Source organism: Lontra canadensis, unplaced genomic scaffold (genome assembly GCF_010015895.1).
Source record: "Lontra canadensis isolate GAN:19392208 unplaced genomic scaffold, GSC_riverotter_1.0 scaffold54, whole genome shotgun sequence".
NCBI lineage: Eukaryota > Metazoa > Chordata > Mammalia > Carnivora > Mustelidae > Lontra > Lontra canadensis.
This window is the reverse complement of record NW_022631048.1, coordinates 4857693-4881010: the sequence shown is the minus strand read 5'-3', so window position 1 is coordinate 4881010 and position 23318 is coordinate 4857693. Positions and strand designations below refer to the sequence as shown.

The window sequence follows — 23318 nt, the reverse complement described above, 5'->3', positions numbered from 1 at the left end:
CTCTCTCAGAGGGAGTCAACTCCACCATCACCTTGATCTTAGACTTTCAGCCCGGGTTAAGCCAGTTGGTGGTCCTTTGTTACAGCGGCCCCAGCAAAGCCATGTGGAGGGTCTGTAGCCATAGGCAGCCCGCATCCTTCTTTGGCGAGTTCACACTGACTGGATTCCTGGCATACCCCATGGCGCGCCAGATGGATAACCGCCTCCTTGTCCCACCCTCCTGGCCAATTTCTTCATGGTTATACCAGGTCCAGGAGCTCAGGACCCTAAGGGATATTTTGCGACAGGGCATACTTTTAGCCCTCAAGATAAAGCCTGGTAGCCTTGAGCAAATCATCTCTCCTGGCCCCAGATTCTTTACCTCCAAGAGAACATTCGTCAGACAGGAGTGTCCAAGTGTCTCTCCCCAGCCAAAATTGTAATGATTTCTGCAGCAGTGATAAAGGTTAGCCTGACCTTCCATTAATTATTCATTTCTCTTCATTAATTATTAGAGAACTGTCCTCTACAAATATACCTAAACTGTGTCTGGGCTTTAAGATATATGTGCCTTTTTTCCCCCCCCACAGTTGTCAGCTCTGTGTGTTGGAAAAGCATGGCCACAGAACTGGGGAGATTTGAAATCTAATCTTGGTTTCAGAATAATGATCAGATTAAAATATCAAATAACATCATCTACTGTCTGTAAATTATGGTTTAGGTTAATTTTTTTTATTATGCCTTAAGAGAAAAATTATTTTCAGTTAGAATGAATCTAAAGTAACCCAGAATGTGCATAAAAGTGCAATATTGAGGCTTCTCGGGTTTTTTGGTCTCTCAGTCCTACCCACACTATCTGATGTTTTTTTTTTCCCCCTCAAAGAATAACTCAGCTTCTGACTGCCCAGCGACAGCCACACGGTGTGTCTTTTACGGACTCCCAAGACCATGGCGACATTGGGAGCTCCGGTATGTGCCACTGGACACAACATTTCTGCCTACTGCTCTTTTCTGAGGGTCACCCTAGGTGTTGGGCTGTAACCTGGAGTCTTTGTGGAAGACACAATATCTTGACATGCAGGGATGTAATAAACCCGTGTGTGCTTGGTTCAACATGAAGGACACTCACAAGCACAGCCCATGTGGCTTGTGTGCTGTCCTAACAGGCATACAGAAGGAACTCGTTACAAAACCTGTTCCATTATTCATGGATTTGTGAACACGTACTCTGCTCTTTTGGTAAATAATTTTTCCAGGGATGGTTTCTCACAGCAGCTGACCGCCTTCCGTGCTGTTTTACTGCTTACATCCAGTGAGAGCATGGGCATGACACCAACTGTTATGCATTACCCTAGACTTCTGCTTGCAATAAGGAGGACACACGATGCCATACCAAAGTGAGTTTATTGACATTCCTTGAAGGTGGTATGATGGAAGAGAAAGCTCGGCCTGAGTATCACGTGACATTTTTCTTGATGGAAGCAAAAGCAGCCCAGCTCTGTGGACTTCTCCTGCTACCGACTAGAACAAAGACTTTTAACAAAACTGTTATAGACATTTCCTTAGGTAAGTTGGAAGCTGCAGGAAGTAGGCTAATGGAACAAGATTTACTCTATACACTACCTCTAGGCACCTTTTTTTCTACGAGAACAAAGGGACTACATGTCACTAACAGGAAAATAACATTTTCTCTTTTCAACCGTATGATGGGTAGAATATCCATCCCAGATTTTTAGGATATAGTATTGCAGTAGTTTTAATACTGGACACTGAAGTACATAATAATAATAATAATAATAATAATAATAAAGCACCACATTTTTAATGTAAAGTTCTAACTACTTTCATTTGAAAGTGTTTCATCTTGACTGGGAAAACATTTGTGGCAACTGAGAAATTTTTTGAACCCAAATTTTGGACACATGGTTTGACACATGGACTGACAAATACCATAGATGTAACATTAGAATTGTTGTGGAAATTCTGGCTTATCAACTTGCCACACAAAGATACTTACCATTAACAGACATATGGTCAGGTATTAAAAGAGAAAAAAGATTTAAAAATCTGCCAAAGGATCCTTTTTCTCTTTTTCTCAATTTCCTCATTGCCCTTTAAACAATTGTGCTACGATGGTAGTAAAAAAAGTTCTCACAACTGCTGTCAACTTACATACGCAGGAAGCTATAAAGAACTCCTGACCCAGCAGAGGCAGTTTCTGTCTTCATATGATACAATAAAATGTCCTATCCATAAAATTATAATACTTCATAGCATTTTACAACTATTTTTCTACTTGAAATGTATGTTTTCTCTTATTAATTGTTGTTTGTTCCCCAATTAAGCGTAATATATTCTTACCAGAACTAGCTCTAAAAGGTCTTGTTTTAGGGGAATGGTGGTTTATAAGTGATTGATATTATTATATGCCTCCATGGAGAAAACTCATACTTTAAATTAAAAAAGAAAATACACTGGTAACAAACAGATCTGCCTCGCTGGTTGTGTCATATGATTGGGGGAGACTCACATCTCCAGCTGGTGGAATTAATAGCATAATTATACACACACGATTTTCATGTATTCTAGCCTCATATATTAGTGAATAATAGCTAAAGAAGCATCACTTGGAACATAGAGAAATCATAGGATCTTTCCATAACAACTGTATGTACTGCTTTTCTCTTTGTTTACCTTCCTTCAGGATTCTACGCGAGGCTGTCACAGAATCCGGGACCCTGTTAAGCAAGCTTTGCATCCTTTCAGCTGACTTTGACATCAGTACTTCTTTTTGGAATTTTATACTTTTATGAAATACTGATCCTGCAAAGCTTTGTGGGATACATTTAGAGTCAGGGCATCTGGGTGGGAGGAGGGGGAACAGGAAGAAGGAAAACTTAGTTGAAAAACCATTCGTGCCCAAGATATCTACCTCTGTATATTTCCTAGGATACCTTGTTCCTTCTGTGTATGGGTAGAATGGGTATCAAGTAATCTAATTAATATGTTAATTAGATATTTGAGTAAATTGCAAAGCTCCCCAGGAGCCTGTTCCGTCTTTTGAACACCTTCCTCCTTTGCCAATGCCTAACAAATAAGGTAAGTACTAAAAAAAGAATCAAGTGATTGAATTAAGAGTATTTACACATGGATAACACCAAGTTCTAAAAATGAAAGATGCTCCCTATACTAGAGATGCTGTTCAATGAGGTAAAATGGTGAGATGATTTGCATTATTCTATAAATAATAGCTCTATTGGAACCCACAACTTTTCAGATACGGACATGTGTACTGAATTTTACAGATCCCCTAAATTTATGTTATGTGACTTACACATTCCATCTTACCTTGTAAATATTCTTTTCAGACAACAACAGAAAGCTAAACTTCTGTAACATATTATTTCCTGATTGACTATGGATACACAGCAGCCAGGGGTGCTGGGCATTATAAAGAATTCCTACTAAAAGAAGTTTCCTTTTGGAGCCCAAGAAACACAATGTAGTGCCTAGACACACACCGATACCATGAGCACAAGGCATGACTTCCCGCTGGATTAACTCTGTCTCACATTTCTCATATTTCTCACTCTTCTCCCTTGTTTAATATATTAGAAGTAACAATGTGACATCTCAACAGTGGGGGAGGGGCCTTTAGCTCTTCTTTTCCCAGTGAAGAAAAACACTTTCACTTATGACATATTTCAGACAACACAGATAACAAGGTTAGAAAAATAGAAATGACCATTAAGTTTGGGCTAATTCCAAATGTAATCAAGAGGTTAGTCTGTCTCTGGAGCTGGCAACTGTTTTTCTGAAAACACTTGAGTTTTCTGAGCTATCTCCTCACTGAGTGCTGAAAGAAACTGGGTATTTATTTTGACAAAACTACATGCCTTTGGGGTGTTAGGTGTCTGCTCCAGGAGGACTGCTGCGGATGAAGGAGGAGTATTATATTGCCCTTGACCCCGAACAAGCACCATCACTCTCTGCAGCTTCTCGTTTAACGTGTCCCCATGGACAATCCGATGTGAAGGAATTCGAACACCATAGCAAAGAAAAGTAAAAAAAAAAAAAAAAAAAAAAAAAAAAAGGCATGAAAAAAACAACATCAAAGTTAAAACACAAGTCCACTTGCCATTTCCCTTTAACAAAAGCCATGAGATGATCTTTACATTTTCTTTTCCCTTTGCGAAGGAGAACCATAGCTTGACCAAACAAAGCAAAGCAAAGGAAAACAGAATAGAACCCCGGTATTCAAACTAACCTAACGTGGCCTTCTTCCCTCTCTCCTGTTCGCTCCATCACGTTCTACTGAACACCATGGGGGTGGAAGCCTCGGGCTTCAGGCTACGTAATGAGATCTCCTTCGTGTGCACAAGCTTCTGCTTCTTGGTGGTGAGTGTTCACAGGGACTGTGCCCCTCCTGGACTTCTCTAAATTCAGGCTAAGCCACAATCCCCACAACCAACGAGATACACTGTGTTGCATCAGCAGGGGGCGTTTTCCTGTTGTTGTTACTTGTTGGAAAGTGTGGTATTTGCACCATTATGTCTAGGCCAGTTCCAGCTGATGGGACTGATGCCACACAGGACTCATGAGTTGAATGTATAAAAATTTCAGCTTTGCCACTGCTGTTTCTGGATGGATGTATGCGCGGGGCAAAAGGAGAGTGGGAGGAAAAGAAATTGTTGATTGTCTCCTAGACCTGGAGTTGGTTGTTAGAAATTATAAAAAAATGGTGGCTCTGCTCAGAAGAAGACATGGGCGTATAAAAGCTCGGAATGCTTAATGCTCAAATTTCCCTAAAATTATATAAATGGAAGTAAACTTTGATTACCATTTGGTCAAGTATAGCATCGTTTGCATTCCTATTTCAGTGTTAGTAATGGAGGTATGTGGAGATACACACAGACCTTGAGACGGCTGCTGTTTAATATTGCATACAGGCTAGCAGTTGATCGAGAATAGAGGCGATAAGCCTGAAGGTTGGATCTCAGAAGAAGGCAGTTCTTCATGCACAGCTTTTGTCAATCCTGATTTGGTCTGAAAATCAAAATCATGGGATACCAAAAATCAAAGGAGAGCTGATTTAGGGAAAGGGCACGGGGATCATCCCAGAAAGGGCGATGTGACTGCCAGGAAAATGTCAGGTGAGTTTCCAGGTCCTCATTCAAGTCCAAAGGTGCTGGTTTCTTCTACTGCCGTGAGTAGCTTTTCATACAACATGGAGTATGAGGGATACGGTGGAAGATCCAGTCGGTTGAAGCACGTGTGTGCCCTGAATGGGGAAAAAAGACCGGTGAAGGTGTTTGCATGTATCTGCGATCAGAAGCCATGAAGCAAAAGGGAGTACAAAGTGAGCGCAACCACGATTTCGGACCACCATGAAGCAACTAGTTTAATTTTGCAACTAAGAACAACAGCCTTCCAGACACACATGAACCAGCTGAGGGAGGAGAGTAATGGAAACAGACGGTTTGCCTTCATAAGCAAACTATACTAATGTAGGGCTGTATTGGAGGATCGGCCGGCTTCTCTGTGGGGTCCGCTCTATTCTGCGACTGAGCTGTGAACTTGGATGTGACCAGTGAAGGTGGCCGAAGCATGATCATTATTAGAGGATCATAGTCCCAAGTCTCCTTGTCCAGCTCTGATTTCTGGGCCACAGTAAACTACATGCATCAATGCACGGCTGCCACGAGATGCCCCGGAGTCCTGACATCCAAAGCTCCATCAAGTCAGGTGAGCCCCGGAGACGGTCAGACTCCCCCACTTGCAGTGCGACACAGCCAACCTGACACCGGCACGTCGATTTCCAAGGACAGCTGAGCTCATGGAATAGTCTTCCCTGGTTGCCCGGGTCATGCCTGCACCCTGGTTCTGCCTTACTTGTCCTGTCCTATATTCATCCTCGGGGCCCACGCACGACAGCACCTGGTTTGGACAAGGAACGGTTTCCCCCACCAGGACCAGATCCTGTGTCATCCGTATGGGGCTCAGTGGAGAGCCCAAGAGACCCAGAACAGGTTCCTCCTGTGGAACTTCAAGTCACCTGACTGGTTTCTTCCTGTCAGATGGTCTCTGTTTTCACGGACTCTTTGGTTGAGACCACGGCCTGCATTAAGTAGGGAGGAAGGCAGGTGGGTGCCCCTCAGGTTAACTGAATGCCTTTTGCTCCCTCGAAGGGGTGGTGTGTTGCAGCGGTGTTTTGAGAAGCCAACCAGCACAAAAAAGGGCACATTTAGAGGAAATGAAATAAAATAATAAATAAAAGAGAAGAAGAGAACATATCACAAGTATACATACAAACAAATAAACAAAACTCTAACTGAAGAGACCATTCTCCCTTCATCTGAATTTCATTTGGGATATGGAATTCTTCTAATCACAAGATCCCCAGGGAAGTTGTGTATTATTTATACCTTTATTTTCAGAGTTCCTGATGAGGCTGACCCAGTGCTCAGGGGGAGGAGACTGTTGTGTTTGCCTCTCAACATCCGTTCCTCCTTCGCCTGGTCACAGCTCCCTCACTGTCCTTGGGAAACTACCCCCCCAAACTCGTCCCCTCACAAGCGCCAATGGTGAGTAGAGGATAGTAGTGCAACTGGCCTTAGGCCTCAAGGACTTAACTGGGAAGAAGCATAAAAACAGATCAAGATTTAGTAGAGGTCTCAGATTATGATCTAATATTCTAGTAGGCCTAGGTTGACTTCACAAGAGAATAATTAAAATATTTTACCTAAATTCATTTGGGTAAAAGTGAAAAAGCACTCAGGAAAATGAGCAGGATGACAATGTCAGTGGCTTCTCTGTTTAGAAAGATTAAAACTAGGACTACTTTGGGCTCTGGCTAGCTATGTTAAGTGGGGCAGGAACATCCCAGGTATGCTTTTGAACCTGGCTGAACTAGCTGGGTGCGAGATGTGAGCAGACATCATCGTCTTGGTTTTTTTTTTAAAGTGGCACTCATCAGTGGAAATGTTACAGCAAAAAATCCCCTATTTGCAAACCAAATGAATTCTATAAAAGGTAATTTCTGGGAATAATCTGAAAGCATTAGCAAATGGCACTCTTTAAGACCTTGTGTGAACACCCAGAGTTTCTCTGTGGCTTTTACTGTTTTTATGACCAGCTTTGGTTAACGCTCTTAAACAGATTCTAGTTTGTGAACTAGGATGAACACACACAATCCAGTCACGGTTCAGTTTCACATTCTTAGATGCTCGCCGTCCTCCAGGAGCAGTTCTGCCCGCTTAGAGCTCCTGCTCACTTTCCCCCCCTGGGCACTGGGCCCCGTGCTCTGGGGTGCATTGGGGTGCTGGGGAAAGCCCGAAACCAGGGGCTGGAAGACGTCTCTTTCGACTGCGGTCTAGCTGCTTATTAGCTTTATCCCCTTGGGAAAGTCAATTAGTCTTTCTGAGCCTCAGTCTTCTCCCTTGTGAAATGGGGGTAATAACATGTCTTGTGTACCTCGGGGGTCTGTTGTGAGGAGCAATGTTAGAATACACATAAATGCCTCTTATAATCCGTGATTCATCATTTAGACACAAGGTTCTCTCCATGCGGCCATGACTGCGGATGATTGCAGGAAGCGTGTCGCACCTGTGGGGACTCAAGCCCCTCCGCCTTCCGCACATGAACTCCTGGTAGATGAGTCACCTGGATTTCCCATTTGTGCGGTTGCTATTTTGGAACTCCACACGGATCTTTCCAATCCTGCCAGGTCAATTTTCACTCTGTTGGTGTTAATCTAGGATTCCAGTATTTTGAGGTTAATTCAGGATTTAAATGGCGTCAATCACTGTATTATTTGCCCTTTAATTTGTATCATCTGCACGACTGATCTCCCTGTCTCCTCTCTTTTTTTTTTCAAGTTACTGATGAAAATGGTAACCAAGGCCACGGACAGTATGCTTCTCCCCAGAAGACACCACTTTGAGGCTGGTCAAAAGCAAACAACACTACTAAAATCAGGAAAATCCCTGCCCCCTGCGGCTGCTTGTTCGGTGAGCTGTGAGGACAGTGTTCCACGTCCAGTCTTCCCTTCGTGCCTTCTTCCCCACCCAACCACAGCCTCTCTCTGTGATGCTTCTCACTCTTGTCACTACTGAACCTACTCTTTCTCAACCTCTTCGAGAACCTCTTGGTCCCCAATCCAGGGACCCATTCTCTACCCTCATTTACTCAGGCTCCTTAAGAGCCTTCTTGAACATCTCTCTCCCCTTGGCTTCTCTGGTTTCTCAGTGGTTGGCAATTTCTTTTCTGAACTCCCAATGGCTCCCTGAACCTTACGGTCCGCAGAGCAGGGTTTCTCAGCTTGGTACTACTAACATTTTAAACGAATTTTCTGTTGGGAGGGGCTGTCCAGTGTACCATAAAATGCTTAGAAAGATCTTTGGCCTCTACTTGCCAGATGCCAATAGCACCTCCCCCCACAACCAGAAATGTCTCCAGACCTTGCTCAATGTCCTGTAGGGGGGCAAAATCACCTCTCCCAGCCCGCTTGAGAGCCATCCCTACAGAGTAAGCCAACAGCCCACCTTAACCAGGCCTCCCCCTCCCCCGCACTTGTGCTCAGTGAAGCTTGTTGTTAGAATTCCATTTGCAACTTTTATGCTAATCTGCCCATGACCCACAGTTCTGTAATCCCTGGTCCCTACTCCAAATGTAGACCCTGAAGTTTCTCTCCTCTCCTTTATTCCATCTCCATGCTGTCGTGTGCTGTGTCTACTCTAACTTCCCTGCTTTTCTTTTCTTTGGAGCCTCCCCAGTCCTTGTTCCATAGTAAGGAAACTCTCCCACTCTTCCTTTCTGGACATGCCTTACAAGTCCTAGCATCCCTTCCCAGCGCTCCTGAGTGGAGACGGCCCACGATCACTCTGCCACATTCTGGGATGTGGGTGAGCCCTGCTCACTCCCCACAGCCAATTCTAGATTGTTACTTTCAAATCCTCAATCAAAAATTTCTGTTCTTTTTACTCAGCCATAGGAAAAGGATGAGATCTTGCCATTTGTGACACCAGGGATGGACTTGGAGGGTATTCTGTTAAGTGAAATAAGCCAGACAAAGAAAGACAAATACTAAATGATCTCACATATACATGTAATCTAAAAAATAAAATAAAATAAACAAAGAAAAAGCAGAAACAAACTCATAAATACAGAAAATAAGCTGGTGGTGGCCAGAGGCGTGGGGGTGGGAGGATGGGGCAAATGCGGAAAGGGGAGGAGGAGGTACAGACTTCCAGTTATGGAATGAAAATGTCACAATAATAAAAGGCATGATCCAGGAAATATAGTCAATGGCATCGTCATAGTGTTTTAAGGTGACAGATGGTAGCCACACTCATGGTGAGCACGGCATAACTTACAGACGTGGGGAATCACAATGCTGTACACCTGAAACTAATGTAACACGCTGTGTCAAGTACACTTCAATAAATATGAATAAATTTTAAAAAGAGGGAATCAAATGTTTAAAAAATTCTGTTCCTTCAACTCTCTTAGATTCTGCCCCCCCCATAACTACAGGTTTTTTTTTTTTTTTTTAAGATTTTATTTATGTATTTGACACAGAGAGAGAGATCACAAGTAGGCAGAGAGGCAGGCAGAGGGGGAAGGGGAAGCAGGATCCCCGCTGAGCAGAGAGCCTGATGCGGGCCTCGATCCCAGGACCCTGAGATCATGACCTGAGCTGAAGGCAGAGGCTTTAACCCACTGACCCACCCAGGCGCCTTAACTACAGGTTCTATCTGGCATTTTATTTCAATCCAACAGGATAGATTAGAAGATACAGCATGTTATCTGCAGGCAAGGAGGTAAAGTGTCATCTTGAGGAACTTATATGTCAGACACACACACACACACACACACACAAAGCAAATATGCATGGACTGGGTTGTAACGTTATGTAAACAACATATTTCTTTCTGTGGCCTATGGTTAAAAAGTTTGAAAATCAGTGATCTCGCTCTATCTTCCATACCTTCTGACCTTCCAGCTAATTACATTTATTAAAACCTCTGGTTCTTTGCTTAAATCCTTCCCATTTCAGGTGTTCCCGCCAGATTGTGTGGTACCTGAGTCCACATGGTGACCTGCCCGTTCAATGCCCTAATCTGCCAGCTCCTTGGCCTCAACCCCAGTGACTATCCCGCCCATCTGGTACGGAAGTTTCTTCACCAGACACTGTAAAATGACACCCTGGAAACCACTGCTCTCATAGTCCTCCTTCCTAACCCTCCTACAGTTTTTAGGAGGCAAGGACTTGAATTGATGTGAAGGTTTTATTTAGCCTGTGCTATGATTCGGGTTTGCTTGTGACGCTATTTGGCACTCTGGTCTGGGAAGCCAGCTGCCTCTCCATGGGGGGAAGATCTGAGAACAAAGTAGTTCCAGACCACCTTTCCTCCCAGTCTGGGCAGTATGCGTTGGGCTTCTGTTCTTTGGGAAGTCCCGGGTTGTCCTGTGTCTGGTGCTCTGCTAGCTCTGGGCTTCCTGCCATCTACCATGTGGTCTGGCTAGTCTACCCAAACTACTGTTCTTGGAACTCAGAAATTCTTTCTTTCTTTGAACACATTGGTGAACTTTTTCGGTTCTTGGATCTTCAGAAAATGTACAGGGAATACTAGTTAGGGGGTCATTTTTACTGTCCTCCCAGAGGCATCTCAGCACTTGCTTTTTGGGACCCTCTTGGCCCAAGGTAAAGTCTCTGTCTCCCCAAGGAATCCTTTCTGTGGTTTGCAGAACAGCAGCTTTTTCAGGGATGCCTTGGCCCGGATGTGAATAGCTCCATGATAAGCCCAATGTCCATCTTACAAGCTCCTTGTGTGGGTTAATAGTATTAATGTATATTTCAAAGCTTCTCAAAGAAAATATGTAATTAGGCTCAATCTGTGACCTCCAAATGACAAAAAGCAATTCCTATTCCCCTTCCTAAAGAGTAAATCAGAGCCTCCTCAGCACAGCCCTCTCCCTGTGACCCACCAAACTATCTTTCTCAATCTCATCCCTTGTGAGCATCACTTTGGATATCTTGACCTCCACGCTAGTTCAGCGATCCTTCCTGCTTCAGCTTGGAACTCTGCTCTACTCATTTATTGCCCCCTCAGTGCTCACCTAAGTGCCATCTTCTTGTGGCATGTCCTCTTCCCAACTCAATCGGGATTTGGTCTGTATTCTACATTACAGACCTTCCCGGTACCTTCCATTTACACTCCTTCTCAGTGCCTCTCCGATTCCACTTCGTGTTGTAACTTATTATTACTGGGCTGTGCTCCTTCCTAGACTATAAGCTCCTCTGGGAAGGTAGACGGCTGTGTCTTAGCCACTCTTCAGAGTACACACGATGCTGGTGGCGGTGGGGGGGGGGGCGTGTGCTATCATCAAACAGTGATGCAAACCCATTTCTCTAAAAACAGACTGTTTCCAAATAACCTCATCTACTGAATCTGTCATTAAACTACATAAATGGAAATCTTGCCTTTTTATGCCTTATTTTCTTGCCAGATTTAATTCAGTAGGCTCAGCTCTCAGCAGACCCAAGCGAATGAGCACCGAGGGTCTGCTGAACAAGTCCATGAAGCCAGGGCTGGAAACTGTGCCAAGACAGTAGGCTGTCATTGACCAGGTGGGCATGTACTCTGTTTCCTGGGCCTCCTGACGCTCACTGACATCAGCTGACTAGTCTTCAGGACATGGGAAGGTCTGGGAGGTCTGGATGCCAATCATAGTTCAGTAGATCCTTCCACTAGGATTTAGCAATAGTGTCCAGGAGGCCATGTGGAAAGAGCCGAATTAAATGTGGATCGTCTTTTATAATCAGAAAATATCATAGTAGAAGAAAATAATATGGATCAGTCTTTTCTTCTGCTGTTGAGCAGTATTTATTACTGTGGTACCTATGCAGAGGTGCCCTTTTATTTCACTGAGCAGGAAAAGGCTGCTCAAGGTGGTCGAGGAAGGACCCAGAAGTGTTAGAACTCGTGGTGGAGGGAATTCTTTCTGTTACATTGCCTAGATCCGTAGTGCCTCCTTTACTGCCTTTATGTCACCATCATCTCCTTGACAGCTTGCTATACTAAAGTCACTACAGAGACTTGAGATACACATGGTCTTGTCCTCACCTGTTTCAAAACACAGTAGGAAAAATGTGACACGTATGAGCATAACCATCCTACCGAGTACAAGTCATGTGCCAGAGAAGGACAGATACAGAGCTGGAAGGCTTATGTTGGGCTTCTAGCCTCTCTTCCCACCCTTACTTGCTGAGACATTCCTCCTCAAGTTAAACTGGGCTACATACAGCTGGGAAGGCTTCCCACAACAGACACACGGGCCATGACACTACAGCCTAAATGCTATCAGTCATCAAAAAACCAACCAAGAATATGGTCTAAATTCACCTCCCAGAGACTCCTCACGGGTGCCTTTCGCCAGTAAGTCACATAAGAGTAACTTGGGTGGCAGGAAAGAATTCCATCCCGAAGGACCATGCCCCAAACTCCAATATCAAAGTGTGTGGCCCTCTTCAGTGGGTTCGTGAGGGCCGGCAGGAGTACCTACCTGGGGAGAGATGTAATCTTCCCCCACTTCTCTATGCAGAAGCGCCGGAGCCCATTGCTTCCTCGGAGGGCCGCAAAGCCTTCATAGGGCACACTCGACGTTCCCGTGACAAACTGAAGTAACCTCAGCCTCTGCTCGTTATTGAAGCGCTCCACAGCAGCCCAGAACCAGCGGATCACAAGATGCCCGTCGTGGTAACCTGAGGGGAGCGGAGGGAGGGGGACAGGGAGGATGTGCAGAGAGGAGAGGAGAGAAGGGAGGGAGGCGACATGTATCGCAGGGGTGAGGAGGACCAAACTGCTCCGGTCGGTCTGCCAGGTTCTCTAACGTGGGCCTTCACACAGGTCGAAGGCAATCTGTGCACTTAGGTCAGGTTTTATAGCAAAAGCTGATTTACAAAATGGCCATTTTATAAGATTTTATGCTCTGAGGGACGTCCTCAGAGACGTCTGCTTCCTACGTGAACAACTGGGACCCCACCAACCGTTTTCCTGCCTGGTGAACGTGAGACAAGGAGTGGCTATGTTAACTTCACCGCAGTATACGTTGTCTCAAAAACAGACAATTGCATCTGGGCCAGCCCTTCGGCTCACCTCCCCGGTACTCTGTGTTATTCCGCCAGTCGTTCAGGTCGATCTCCGCCGTGCCAGCTATCACCAGCTCCAGCTCCCTGGCGTCGAACACGGAGACAAGCCTCGAGTCTACGACCTGAAATACACATTAGGCTTCAGGTCCAACCACACTGAAGTTCTAGTCGTTATTATCACTTCTGTGGTTTTACACTGGGAAACGGACCATCATTTCCAACTTTTTTCTTTTTTAAACCAATGTACTATCGTGTTCAAGTTCAAAGTCATGACTTAAACATTCTGAAACACAACCATCAATGAGCTGGGAACTCCAAAAAGGCCCCAGGGTTTTCACTACCTCTGAAAGTCCCTCTCAGAACGCTGTCATGAGCAAATCTGACTTGACTTTCTCTGGTCGCACTGAAGTTGCCAAGTATCATTGCATTTTAAAGGCAAAAGGTCCCAACACGTTGAAGTGACATGAGGGCTTTTACTATGATCATTTCACTTATAAGGTATCCTCTCTTTCACATAAAACTATAACTTATTTCCTAGAAATGGGCATTCCATATTAAAACAACTGTATTTCCCTTCCTTTCTCCCTTCAGTTCCTTCCTCCTGCCTTCAAAGATCTGGAAGGACCTCCTTAGCTAGGGCTCTGAGCTCTGACTTTATGCTTTGTTTTCAAATAGATCGGACACAAGTCACAGCTTCTCCAGTCAGACTCACGGTGGACCAGCCAGTGAGCCATGTTGTCCTCCATTACGGGCAGGGAAAGAAAACCTTCCAAGACCCGAACCCCAAGAAAACATTTACAGCGTCTTGTTTCTAAACTGCAAAAGGTTAAGGATGTCAACATTTGGTGCATGGCAAGTTGGCAGCAGCTGTCCCTGTCCTTTTGACTTACCCCCTTAGTCATGGCACAAAGTGACACTATAACACGAGAAATCTAGCAGGAACGGACAGTGCCCTCCAATGCCTTCAGGTCACTTATTTTCATTTCACTGAATGAAAGGAAACACACAGCATGCACATACCTTGACAGGAGATACTGAGTGTTTTCCTAACTGCCACACTGGGGCCACAGCAACACCATTTTTGTGAGGGCATTTTTCACCTACCACAAGAGCTAGGTCTCCCAGAGAACTCTGACCCCTCTGTCATCTGTCCCAAGGGTGTCCTCTTTGCAATGTGGTGACTGGAGCCGAGCCCTTTGCCTGACTTGGTTCTTCTTCTCCTTTCCCCCTACAAGCTGTGCCGGTGACGAGGGAGGGCCCTGACTGCAGCCTGTCTTCCTCAGCCGGGCCTGGGCCTCACCTCACAGAAGCCCCGTACCAGGGCCTCGGTCTGCTGTACCACACCGCGTTCCACCCGCCACTTCACCATCCTCTCGATGTACTCCTTCTTGTTCTTCTCCGTCACCTGGGTGTTGGCCCCTCCGGATTTTAACTCCCTCTCTGTCACCTTGTGGGCAAACAGAAAGATGGCGTTGCTTGTCAACTCAGCTTATCTGGCCATGACACATGTCAATTCTAGTAGGACGAACGATTTATAAAAAGTCTTCCTCACATGGGTTCAGCATTATTACCTCCTTCAGTCTTTATCCTTTTCTGGAAGTTACTAAAAAAAGCTCTGGTTCTTCTCAGATGATGGTTTGAGCTGGAAGCTGGAAAGCTGCATTTTTGTTTGTTTTATTAAGAGGAAACATATTTCCTTAACTCAAGAGGTATAACAGAAATAAAAGAAAAATGCCCCTCGTTGTCCCAGGGAAAGAGATGGACCGGAAAGTCCTTATACTCAATTCCCCCAAATCCCACTTAGATCACATCCTCAAAAGCCACCAGCCTCCCCACCCAGAGCAGGTCATTGACAGGAAAATAGCAGAAGGTGGGAAGATGGTTTTTATAGCCGGTATAATATTGACTGAAGAATGACAGACTAACCTTGAGAAAGGAAACAGAAAATGACCTTGCCACTTTGTATAGTGGTGCTTGTAGGACAAAGGAATCATTAAGAAAAGCTATGATCTGTGCTCTATCTTTTGAAAGGGAAGAGGGCAGATAACATGTTAGCCATTTTTATCAGGAAGTGTTGGGGTGCCTGGGTGGCTCAGTCAGTTAAATGGCTGCCTTCAGCTCAGGTCATGATCTTGGGAGTCTTGGGATTAAGCCCCACATTGGGTTCTCTGTTCAGTGGGGAGTCTGCTTCTCCTTCTGACTCTCCCCCTGCTCATCGTCTCTCTCTCAAATCAATAAATAAAATCTTAAAAAAAAAAAGTGTTGGTGTTTTAAGGAGTTGTCAGTCACTTAAGGGGCTCAGCTCACCACTCGAAGCTGTAAGAAATGAGGCATAACTGTATTTAGCCATGGGTTTAAGAAATGTAGATATGTACATTCGGCATTCAGGGACTTAGGTACCTAAACAAGCAATCCACAGAAGTCTGATGGTTATTTTTTCTTCTATCACTTAGGTGACTAGTGCTAGTTACAAAATACTGGCTAATTCTAACATCTTAATTGCCACTCAGTATCCACGTTCCGTGGAACCTCTGATTTTCAGCTGCCCAGTTAAAGACTAATTCCTAACCCCACCTGCAGCTAGGTGTGCCAGGTTAACTAAATTTTGGCAGGTACGGTGTAAGCAGCAGTATTGTATGGCCCGTGCGGGGACCTCCTTGAAGGGAGGGGCTGTCGTTCCTTTGTCCTGCAGCCTCAGGCCCCACCACGATGGCTGGGCCACAAGTGCAGGTGCCCACGGTAGGCACTGTAGCCGCGGCTTGTCTGCCTCTATACTTGGATGCGAGAGAAAAATAAACTGTTAATTTCAGCAGAGTCATTTTGGGTTTCCTCACACGCAGCTGACCCTAATCCCAACTAACACACAGGAAAAGCCTAAGATGTCCCTCACTGGCAGCTCTTCAGGATCTCGTAACTTGCTAAAAGAAGGGCTAAGACTCAGCTCTCCAGAATCAAAGTCATTGTTCTTAGCGACCTCGTTTGAAGAAGAATGAGATCTGTTTACACTGTACACAGAGAGACATTTTTCTAGATCTACATCACATCCTTATTTTTATCATTGGGAACACTGTGAACTTCCGAGTTGTTCCCGTGCCACACACACACGAGGAGTATGCTTTTGTATTTTCAGTGTCATTTTCCCCCTCTAATTTTGTGTATTCAGTTATGTGTAGCTTACTTCATTTTTCTCTGAGTAGGTAATATGTGTCCATGGAGTAACATTCAAGAGGTATAAAAAGCCATGAGTGAAAAGCAAGTTTCTCTCCCATCTCATCTCCCAGCCATATAGTCTCCCTACCCAGAGAAAACTGCCCTTTACTTCTCTTCCAGGGAGAACTGACCAATATAGCAGGGAACATGTGGAAATCATCTCCTTTCCCCCATAAATAGCATATTTTACACACTATTCATCGCCATACTTTTTTCACTTAAAAATGGACCCTGATAGTTGTCGTGAACCAATTCGGAACTGACTTACTCTGTTCTAGTTGTTGTTGTTGCAATATCCCGTTCACTGTCTATGATTTACAAGGAAGCTGATGGGCTGGGATGTCTTGCACTTTTCAGCCCCACATCCCACTGGCTCACTATTCCATTGTGTGAATGTATCAGAATTTATTTAGCCAGTGCTCTGTTTCTGATCCTTTGCAACTATCAACAAGGGTGCGGTGAAGATCTTAGTACATTACTCATTTGAATCGGGTGTGAATCCGTAGGACAAATTCCTAGACATGGGTGCTGACTCAACGGCAGGTGCATTTGTTTTTTTATTTTTTTATTTAAATTCCAGTTAGTTAACATCCAAGGTAATACTAGTTTCAGGTGCAGAATTTAGTGAGTCATCACAACATACAATACCCGGAAGGGCGGGTGCATTTAGAATGAGGGTAGCTCTCATAAAGGTGCCTTTCACAGGGAGTGAACCAAACTTCCACTTACCCCCACCTACACTCCTGTGCAGCCATGTCTGCTCCCTACACCGCCTCCCAAATGGAATATTGCTAACCATTCCAATTCTTGACAATCGTGTAAGGGAAAACGGCATTTCACTATACTTTAATTTACATTTTTACAACTTGTGAATGAGATTATTTCCTCTTATTTCCTTTTTGGAGAATCACTTATGTTTTGCTAATTATCTACTCGTTGGTCATTGCCTATTGGTCTGTGGAATCTCTTTCTGTGTTGAAAGACTACCCTTAGTCTATTCAATATTATGATGCTCTTACTTTGTTTATGCTGCATTTTTGCCACACAGAATTAAATAGTAATTTTAGCTCACTAGGTAAGTCTCTTCTTTTATGACTTTGAAAGTTGTGTCACATCTATAGTGGCAGTCCTTACTGGAAGACTTAAAATAAAAATTCTATCATTTTTTTCTTTTTTCTTTATTTATTTTTAATAGTCAGCTTTCTAATCTAGGTGGTATTTATTGTGATATAATGAGTTAGGTTAGAAATCTAACTTAAAGAGAAAAGAAGGGCTATATGCTCATATGTTCATAACAGCAACGTCCACAACAGCCAAACTCTGGAAGGAGTGGAGATGTCCTTCAACAGACAAATGGATAAAGAAGATGTGGTTCATATATACAAAGGAATATTCCTCAGCCGCCAGAAAGGATGAATGTCTGTCATCTGCATCGACATAGATGGAAATGGAGGGGATTAAGATGAGTGAAATAAGTCAAGCAGAGAAAGACAATTATCATATGGTTTCACTTATACGCGGAACATAGGAATAGCAGGGAGGACATTAGGAGAAAGAAGGGAAAAATGAAGGGGTGGGAATCAGAGGGGGAGATGAACCATGAGAGACTATGGACTCTGGGAAACAAACTGAGGGTTTCAGAGGGGAGGGGATGGGGGGATGGGTGAGCCTGGTGATGGGTATTGAGGAGGGCACGTATTGCATGGAGCACTGGGTGTTATACGCAAACAATGAATCTTGGAACACTGCATCAAAAACCAATTATGTACTGTATGGTGACTAACATAACATAATAAAATTTTTAAAAAAGGAATCTAACTTAAAAATTTTTTTTAACTTAAAATTTTTTAAGATGGCTACTCCATTGTCTTAATAAAACTTGCTAAATGATTGAGCTTCTTTTACAAATTTACCCTCTACTACAAGGCAAATGTAAAGAATGGGCTAAAAGAAGTCATGCACAGGGAAGTGTATTTCATACTTTCACCTAGTACATGGCAGGACAGTTCAGTGAACTGTATATTCTTTTTGGGTTTTGGGGGAAGATTTTATTTCTAAGTAATCTCTACACCCAACATGGGGCTCAAACTTACAACTCCAAGATTGAGAGTCACATGTCCTACCAACTGAGCCAGTCAGGGGCCCCCCAAAAATCATATATTTTTGAACATATTTAAATGTGCCCTCTACAGTTGTAAAAAGAAAAAAAAAATTCTCAAATATGGAAGAGGGTATTCTTCAGAGGTATGTTTACACAGAGGAAATTCAACAGAATGTTGATATCTTCCAGGCCTGTTCAAAATTCTTGACTATGGTACGGGTGCCACCAAGTTCTGTGGGTGCCTCTTACACTTGGACTCAGCAGACCGCCCACAGTTGTGCTTATACTTATGCTCATAGTACTTACAAAGCCTACCAACTCCACTCTCACAACGACCCATTACAAGTTATCACGTGTCACAGGCTTTTGAAATCTCTTGTAAATGACTCAGGTTATGGTTAACCTGATAAAACTGTAACCCAGAAGATTCAAAAATATATAAATACTGATGGACAAAAATGAGAAGCTTTATCTTATTAAATAATATTTATATACATGCATTTTGGAGGAGCAAATATCTAGATGCTAGTGATAAAAAGAAGTATTTTGTAGTGGCACAGATCACAGAAACACCTTCCATATGTATTTCACACTTCATAAAAATGTTTTCTAATCCATTATCACTTTGATTTTCAAAATATCTATAAAGCAGATCCATGTCATGAAAAGGAAAAGAAGGAAGAAGACATGGGCAGCTTTACTAAAGAAAGTAGTCCTCAACAAATTATATTTTAAATGAATGAGATTCTTTTTTTTCTAGATTAAAAACAAAAGAATGGAAAGCAAGGGCTTGAATAGATAAACGTACACCTATGTACACAGCAGCATTATTTACAATAGCTAAAACATGGAAGAAACCAAAGCGTTCATCAATAGGTGAATGGGTAAATTAATTTTTTATATAAGTAAATACATAAATCACACACACACACACATACACACACACACACACACACATTTTCCACCACATACATATATATGGTGGAATACTATTCAGCCCTAAAAATAAGGAAATCCTATTATGTGCTATAATGTAGGCAAACCTTGAGGACAATGTGTTAAGTGAAATAAGCCAGTCACGAAAAAACAAATACTGTATGAGGTATCTGGAGCAGCCAAATTCACAGAAAGAGAAAGTAGAATGGCTGTTGCCAGGGACTGGGGAGGAGGAAAAATTGAGGAATTATTATTTAATGGCTACAGTTCCAGTTGTGCAAAATAAACGAGTCCTAGAGAGTGTACAACAGTTTGACTATATTCAACAATGCTGGACTGTAGACTTAAAAACAATTAAGGTGACAAACTTTGTGTCATGTGAATGTTCAACAGGAAAAAACAAATGCTCTTTCCAAGCCCCGCATCTCACAAACCTGTCCAAAAACTTCTTCGTTAACAGTGAACGTGAGGTCTAGGATATCTGTGATATTGTTGTCCTTCATCCACTGCAAACTCTGGTGGAACTCCTCATCCAGATATTCCAGGTCGCTCAGATCACAGGGCCTGGATGCATTCCAAGGGCAAAACGTAACCAGTTTGTTAACTGAACAGATGCCCAGCCTGGCTAAAACAACATAGGCTGATTCTAACAATTCTGATACTCTGGAATATACTGATGAGTCTTCTCAGTGCATTCAATGCTTGTTTTTGAAAATTTGTTTTTCAAACTGAAATTTGAAATTCAATTGTGAAATTGAATGGAATTATCCCAGTAATAAACATGGGATGATTATTAATGGCAACTGGAGAAACGTTTTTAAAAAATATTTTAAAACAATGAAGTTTTAGATTAATTCTACTTAGTGTAATGCAAAGTTTGCAATATGACTGTAATTATTTATATAAACTGATTCATTCCATTATATGAAGTTTTAATAGTCTTCTCCTATGCTTACATAAAAACTCCAAATGCCTTTATATTGTATTAAAAGGTTTATGTGACGTCTAAGCACTCAGAAAAGTCAACGAACAGGAATGGTTAGGGTAAACCAGGGACAGAGTCCGAGGTACCAGGGAGACCAGACCTTAGTGCGTGGACCACGGCCTACAGTAATACACTTACAGTCTCAGGAGTGCCTTGTAGAAGGGCCTTGTGAAGAAGGCGTCAAGAAGGTACTGATGGATCAAAGCCAGGCCTAGGATACGACCACTAAACCTGAACCTGAAACACAGACAAGGCAGAAAAATTGAAGGGCAGGTGGAAATTCACATTGTTAAAAAATTTAATTTGTACTTGTATTTGATGTGTTTCTTGACAGTAAGCTGTTTATGGAACTTGCTATTGATGACGCAAGGGAGGTGCCCATTCTCCTCCTCCTTAAGCTTTATCCTAAATCACGCCTGCATGCTTGTTATGTATTAAAGGAACTCTCCTCTCCCCCAAGCACCAGAAGAGAGTCCTTCTGCTGGAGTCCTCTTCTCAGAGCTGACAGTATAAGGACCCAAGAGAAGAAACGCACTGGTAAAGGGGAAGTCTGGAAGCCCAGATAAACAGTCCACATTGAACCTGAGAGGACCTGAACCCAAGGACATAGAAAGCTTTCTGGACCATGTCTCCTTATCCATTCAAGCATTCCAGGGATACCACCGGAAGGTCTAATGTGTGCTCAATACACTCCAGGAGGCAGAAGACTTAAGTATGAGTCCTTCAGGGCTTCTGTGCTCAGAGTCAGCAGGAAGAGTTCCGTGGAATCCCACTGTGGTAAGCATAAGCTGAGCCTACACGGCTATTTACTATTGCCACACACAAGCGAAGAACAGGTCTCTGCTGGGAAGAACTGGTCCTGTAGATCTGGCTACCTCCAGATACACGGGCCTTTAATGATTTAAATCCTTATCGGGGAAAATCCTGGGATTTTTTTTTCTAATAATCTGAAATTTTCACTAATAACCTGCTTGGCTGATTGCTGGAGCTTGATCCCACAGCTGCCCTGCTCCTAAACCAGAAGCTCATCTGCTTGGTCTAGCACAGGGTTTCCTCACCATGTGGGCCTTGCCCATCTCTAGCTCCTGCCTCCATAACAGGGGTCTCCCTGGTCTCTTTCCATCTAAGCAGACTTTCACCCAACTGTAGACTCTGCTGTGACTTTCTTTCAGATCCTCCCAGTTGGAATTTTCAACTAACCCACCTCCACTACCTTTCATGAGACTTTTTTCAGACTCAGAACTACCTTACAACTACTATAAACATTGTTATAATGAATACATCCTCTGATCCCATAGAATGAGCATAATTCTAAATAATACTTCAAACTGGCATATTTCAAGCGGTCAATTCTATTCGCAGGAGATAACATGCCAACATCAACGTACAAGTACGATCAACTCTGAAGAGAGTGGAGGTGAGGGGAATCTCAGCTGAGAGGCACTGTGGATGGGGAAGCTCCCAGAGTAATCAGACGTCTTGGAGTCCCTGAGGCTGTGCCCCACTAATGCTTTGTCCCAGGGCTGTCTCCTGACCCGCTTAATAAATGACCAGTCCCCAACATGATGACCACAATCCTGTATATACAAACACAGCTTACATCTACCCCAATACAGGCGTGCCCACTCTAACTGGACTCCAAGCATTACGGCTGAGGCTTCTAGCGTTATGGTGGGGTTGTGACCGTCCAGATGGAGATGACCGAGACCACCCAAAGCAGGAAGAGCTCAAACATCAACACGGGTGTCTGGCCAAGGACCCTCTTCACTGACAGGTGGCCCCCAAAGGCCTGGTAAAGAAGAACTATAATCTCAGCAGGCAGTAAGTATCCACAGATAGGGAGTAGATGAGAATATTACACAAGGACACAATTTTCAGTCAATGTTTTAAAAAATGGAATATTCCAGTGAATTGTAAATGTTCTAACAGACTATTAATTATTCAAATCTGTTCAGGAAGAAGCAGAAAACTTAAATAGGCAACGAACCACAGTATGAACTAGAAAATTATAAGGAAAAAGGACTATATACAAAATTGATGCCGGGACTGGATACACACACACACACACACACACACACGCACACACACACATATTTAAAGACATATTCTTTCAAATCCTCCATGGATAGATAGAAAACCCTTCTGCTATTTATATAGTTCCAGAAATCAGAAAAGGACAGAAAACTTCTTAATTCATCATTATGAGCTACCATCACCACAAAATGGAATCTGGAAAAAAGCAAAAGAAAGAACCCTAAAGACATTTCACTTACATATTTAAAAAATTATAGTTAAAACATGAGAACCTACCAACCCATTCCCAGATCAATGCAAAATGATTAAAGATATTTGATTTTAGGAAACTGAGGACAGTTTAATATTCGGTATTCTATTATTAACACTGGAATTCTATTATTAAAATGAATTATGGGGGCACCCGCGTGGCTCAGTTGGTTAAGCCACTGCCTTCGGCTCAGGTCGTGATCCAGGAGTCCTGGGATGGAGTCCCACATTGGGCTCCCAGCTCCGCAGGGAGTCTGCTTCTCCCTCTGACCTTCTCCCCTCTCATGCTCTCTCTCACTCTCTTTCTCTCTCTCAAATAAATAAAATCTTTAGAAAAATGAATTATGAAATCAAAAGACAAAAATCGTATGGCTTTTGCTGTTGTTGGAAGCTGAAGTTACCTGATAGTATCTGCCATCCGTTTCTGAGGAAAAAATCTTTGTAGTAAACCACGAATAGAAGAATGGTCCCTTACCACAATGAGGAAGGTCGATCTCAGCACCCTACTTAACAGTAAAAACGCAGAAGGATGCTGGTTACCACCGCCCTTGACAATGTGCCAGGAGCTCCAGTGACTGCAATTACTTCTGAGTGAAAAATTGGAAACAGATTGGAAATAACTTTCACTGAATGCCTACTGAACCAACATGTTACTGGTATTATCTCCCTGA

At 43.2% G+C, this 23318-nt stretch overlaps 1 protein-coding gene across 6 annotated transcripts in view; it reads right to left on the bottom strand.

Moving 5' to 3' along the window:
• Nucleotides 1-4289: 4289 nt before the first annotated feature.
• HECW1 (HECT, C2 and WW domain containing E3 ubiquitin protein ligase 1) overlaps nucleotides 4290-23318 on the bottom strand; it is a 460030-nt gene continuing 441001 nt past the window's right edge. For all 6 annotated transcript variants that reach the window (XM_032874976.1, XM_032874979.1, XM_032874977.1 and 3 more), the window contains 6 exons: nucleotides 20503-20601; nucleotides 19814-19943; nucleotides 14433-14579; nucleotides 13140-13254; nucleotides 12547-12745; nucleotides 4290-5260 (listed from right to left, as the gene is read on the bottom strand). In XM_032874976.1, coding sequence (XP_032730867.1) covers nucleotides 5149-5260; nucleotides 12547-12745; nucleotides 13140-13254; nucleotides 14433-14579; nucleotides 19814-19943; nucleotides 20503-20601 — 802 coding nt within the window. In that variant the 3' untranslated portion in view covers nucleotides 4290-5148. The remainder of the gene's footprint in view (nucleotides 5261-12546; nucleotides 12746-13139; nucleotides 13255-14432; nucleotides 14580-19813; nucleotides 19944-20502; nucleotides 20602-23318) is intronic.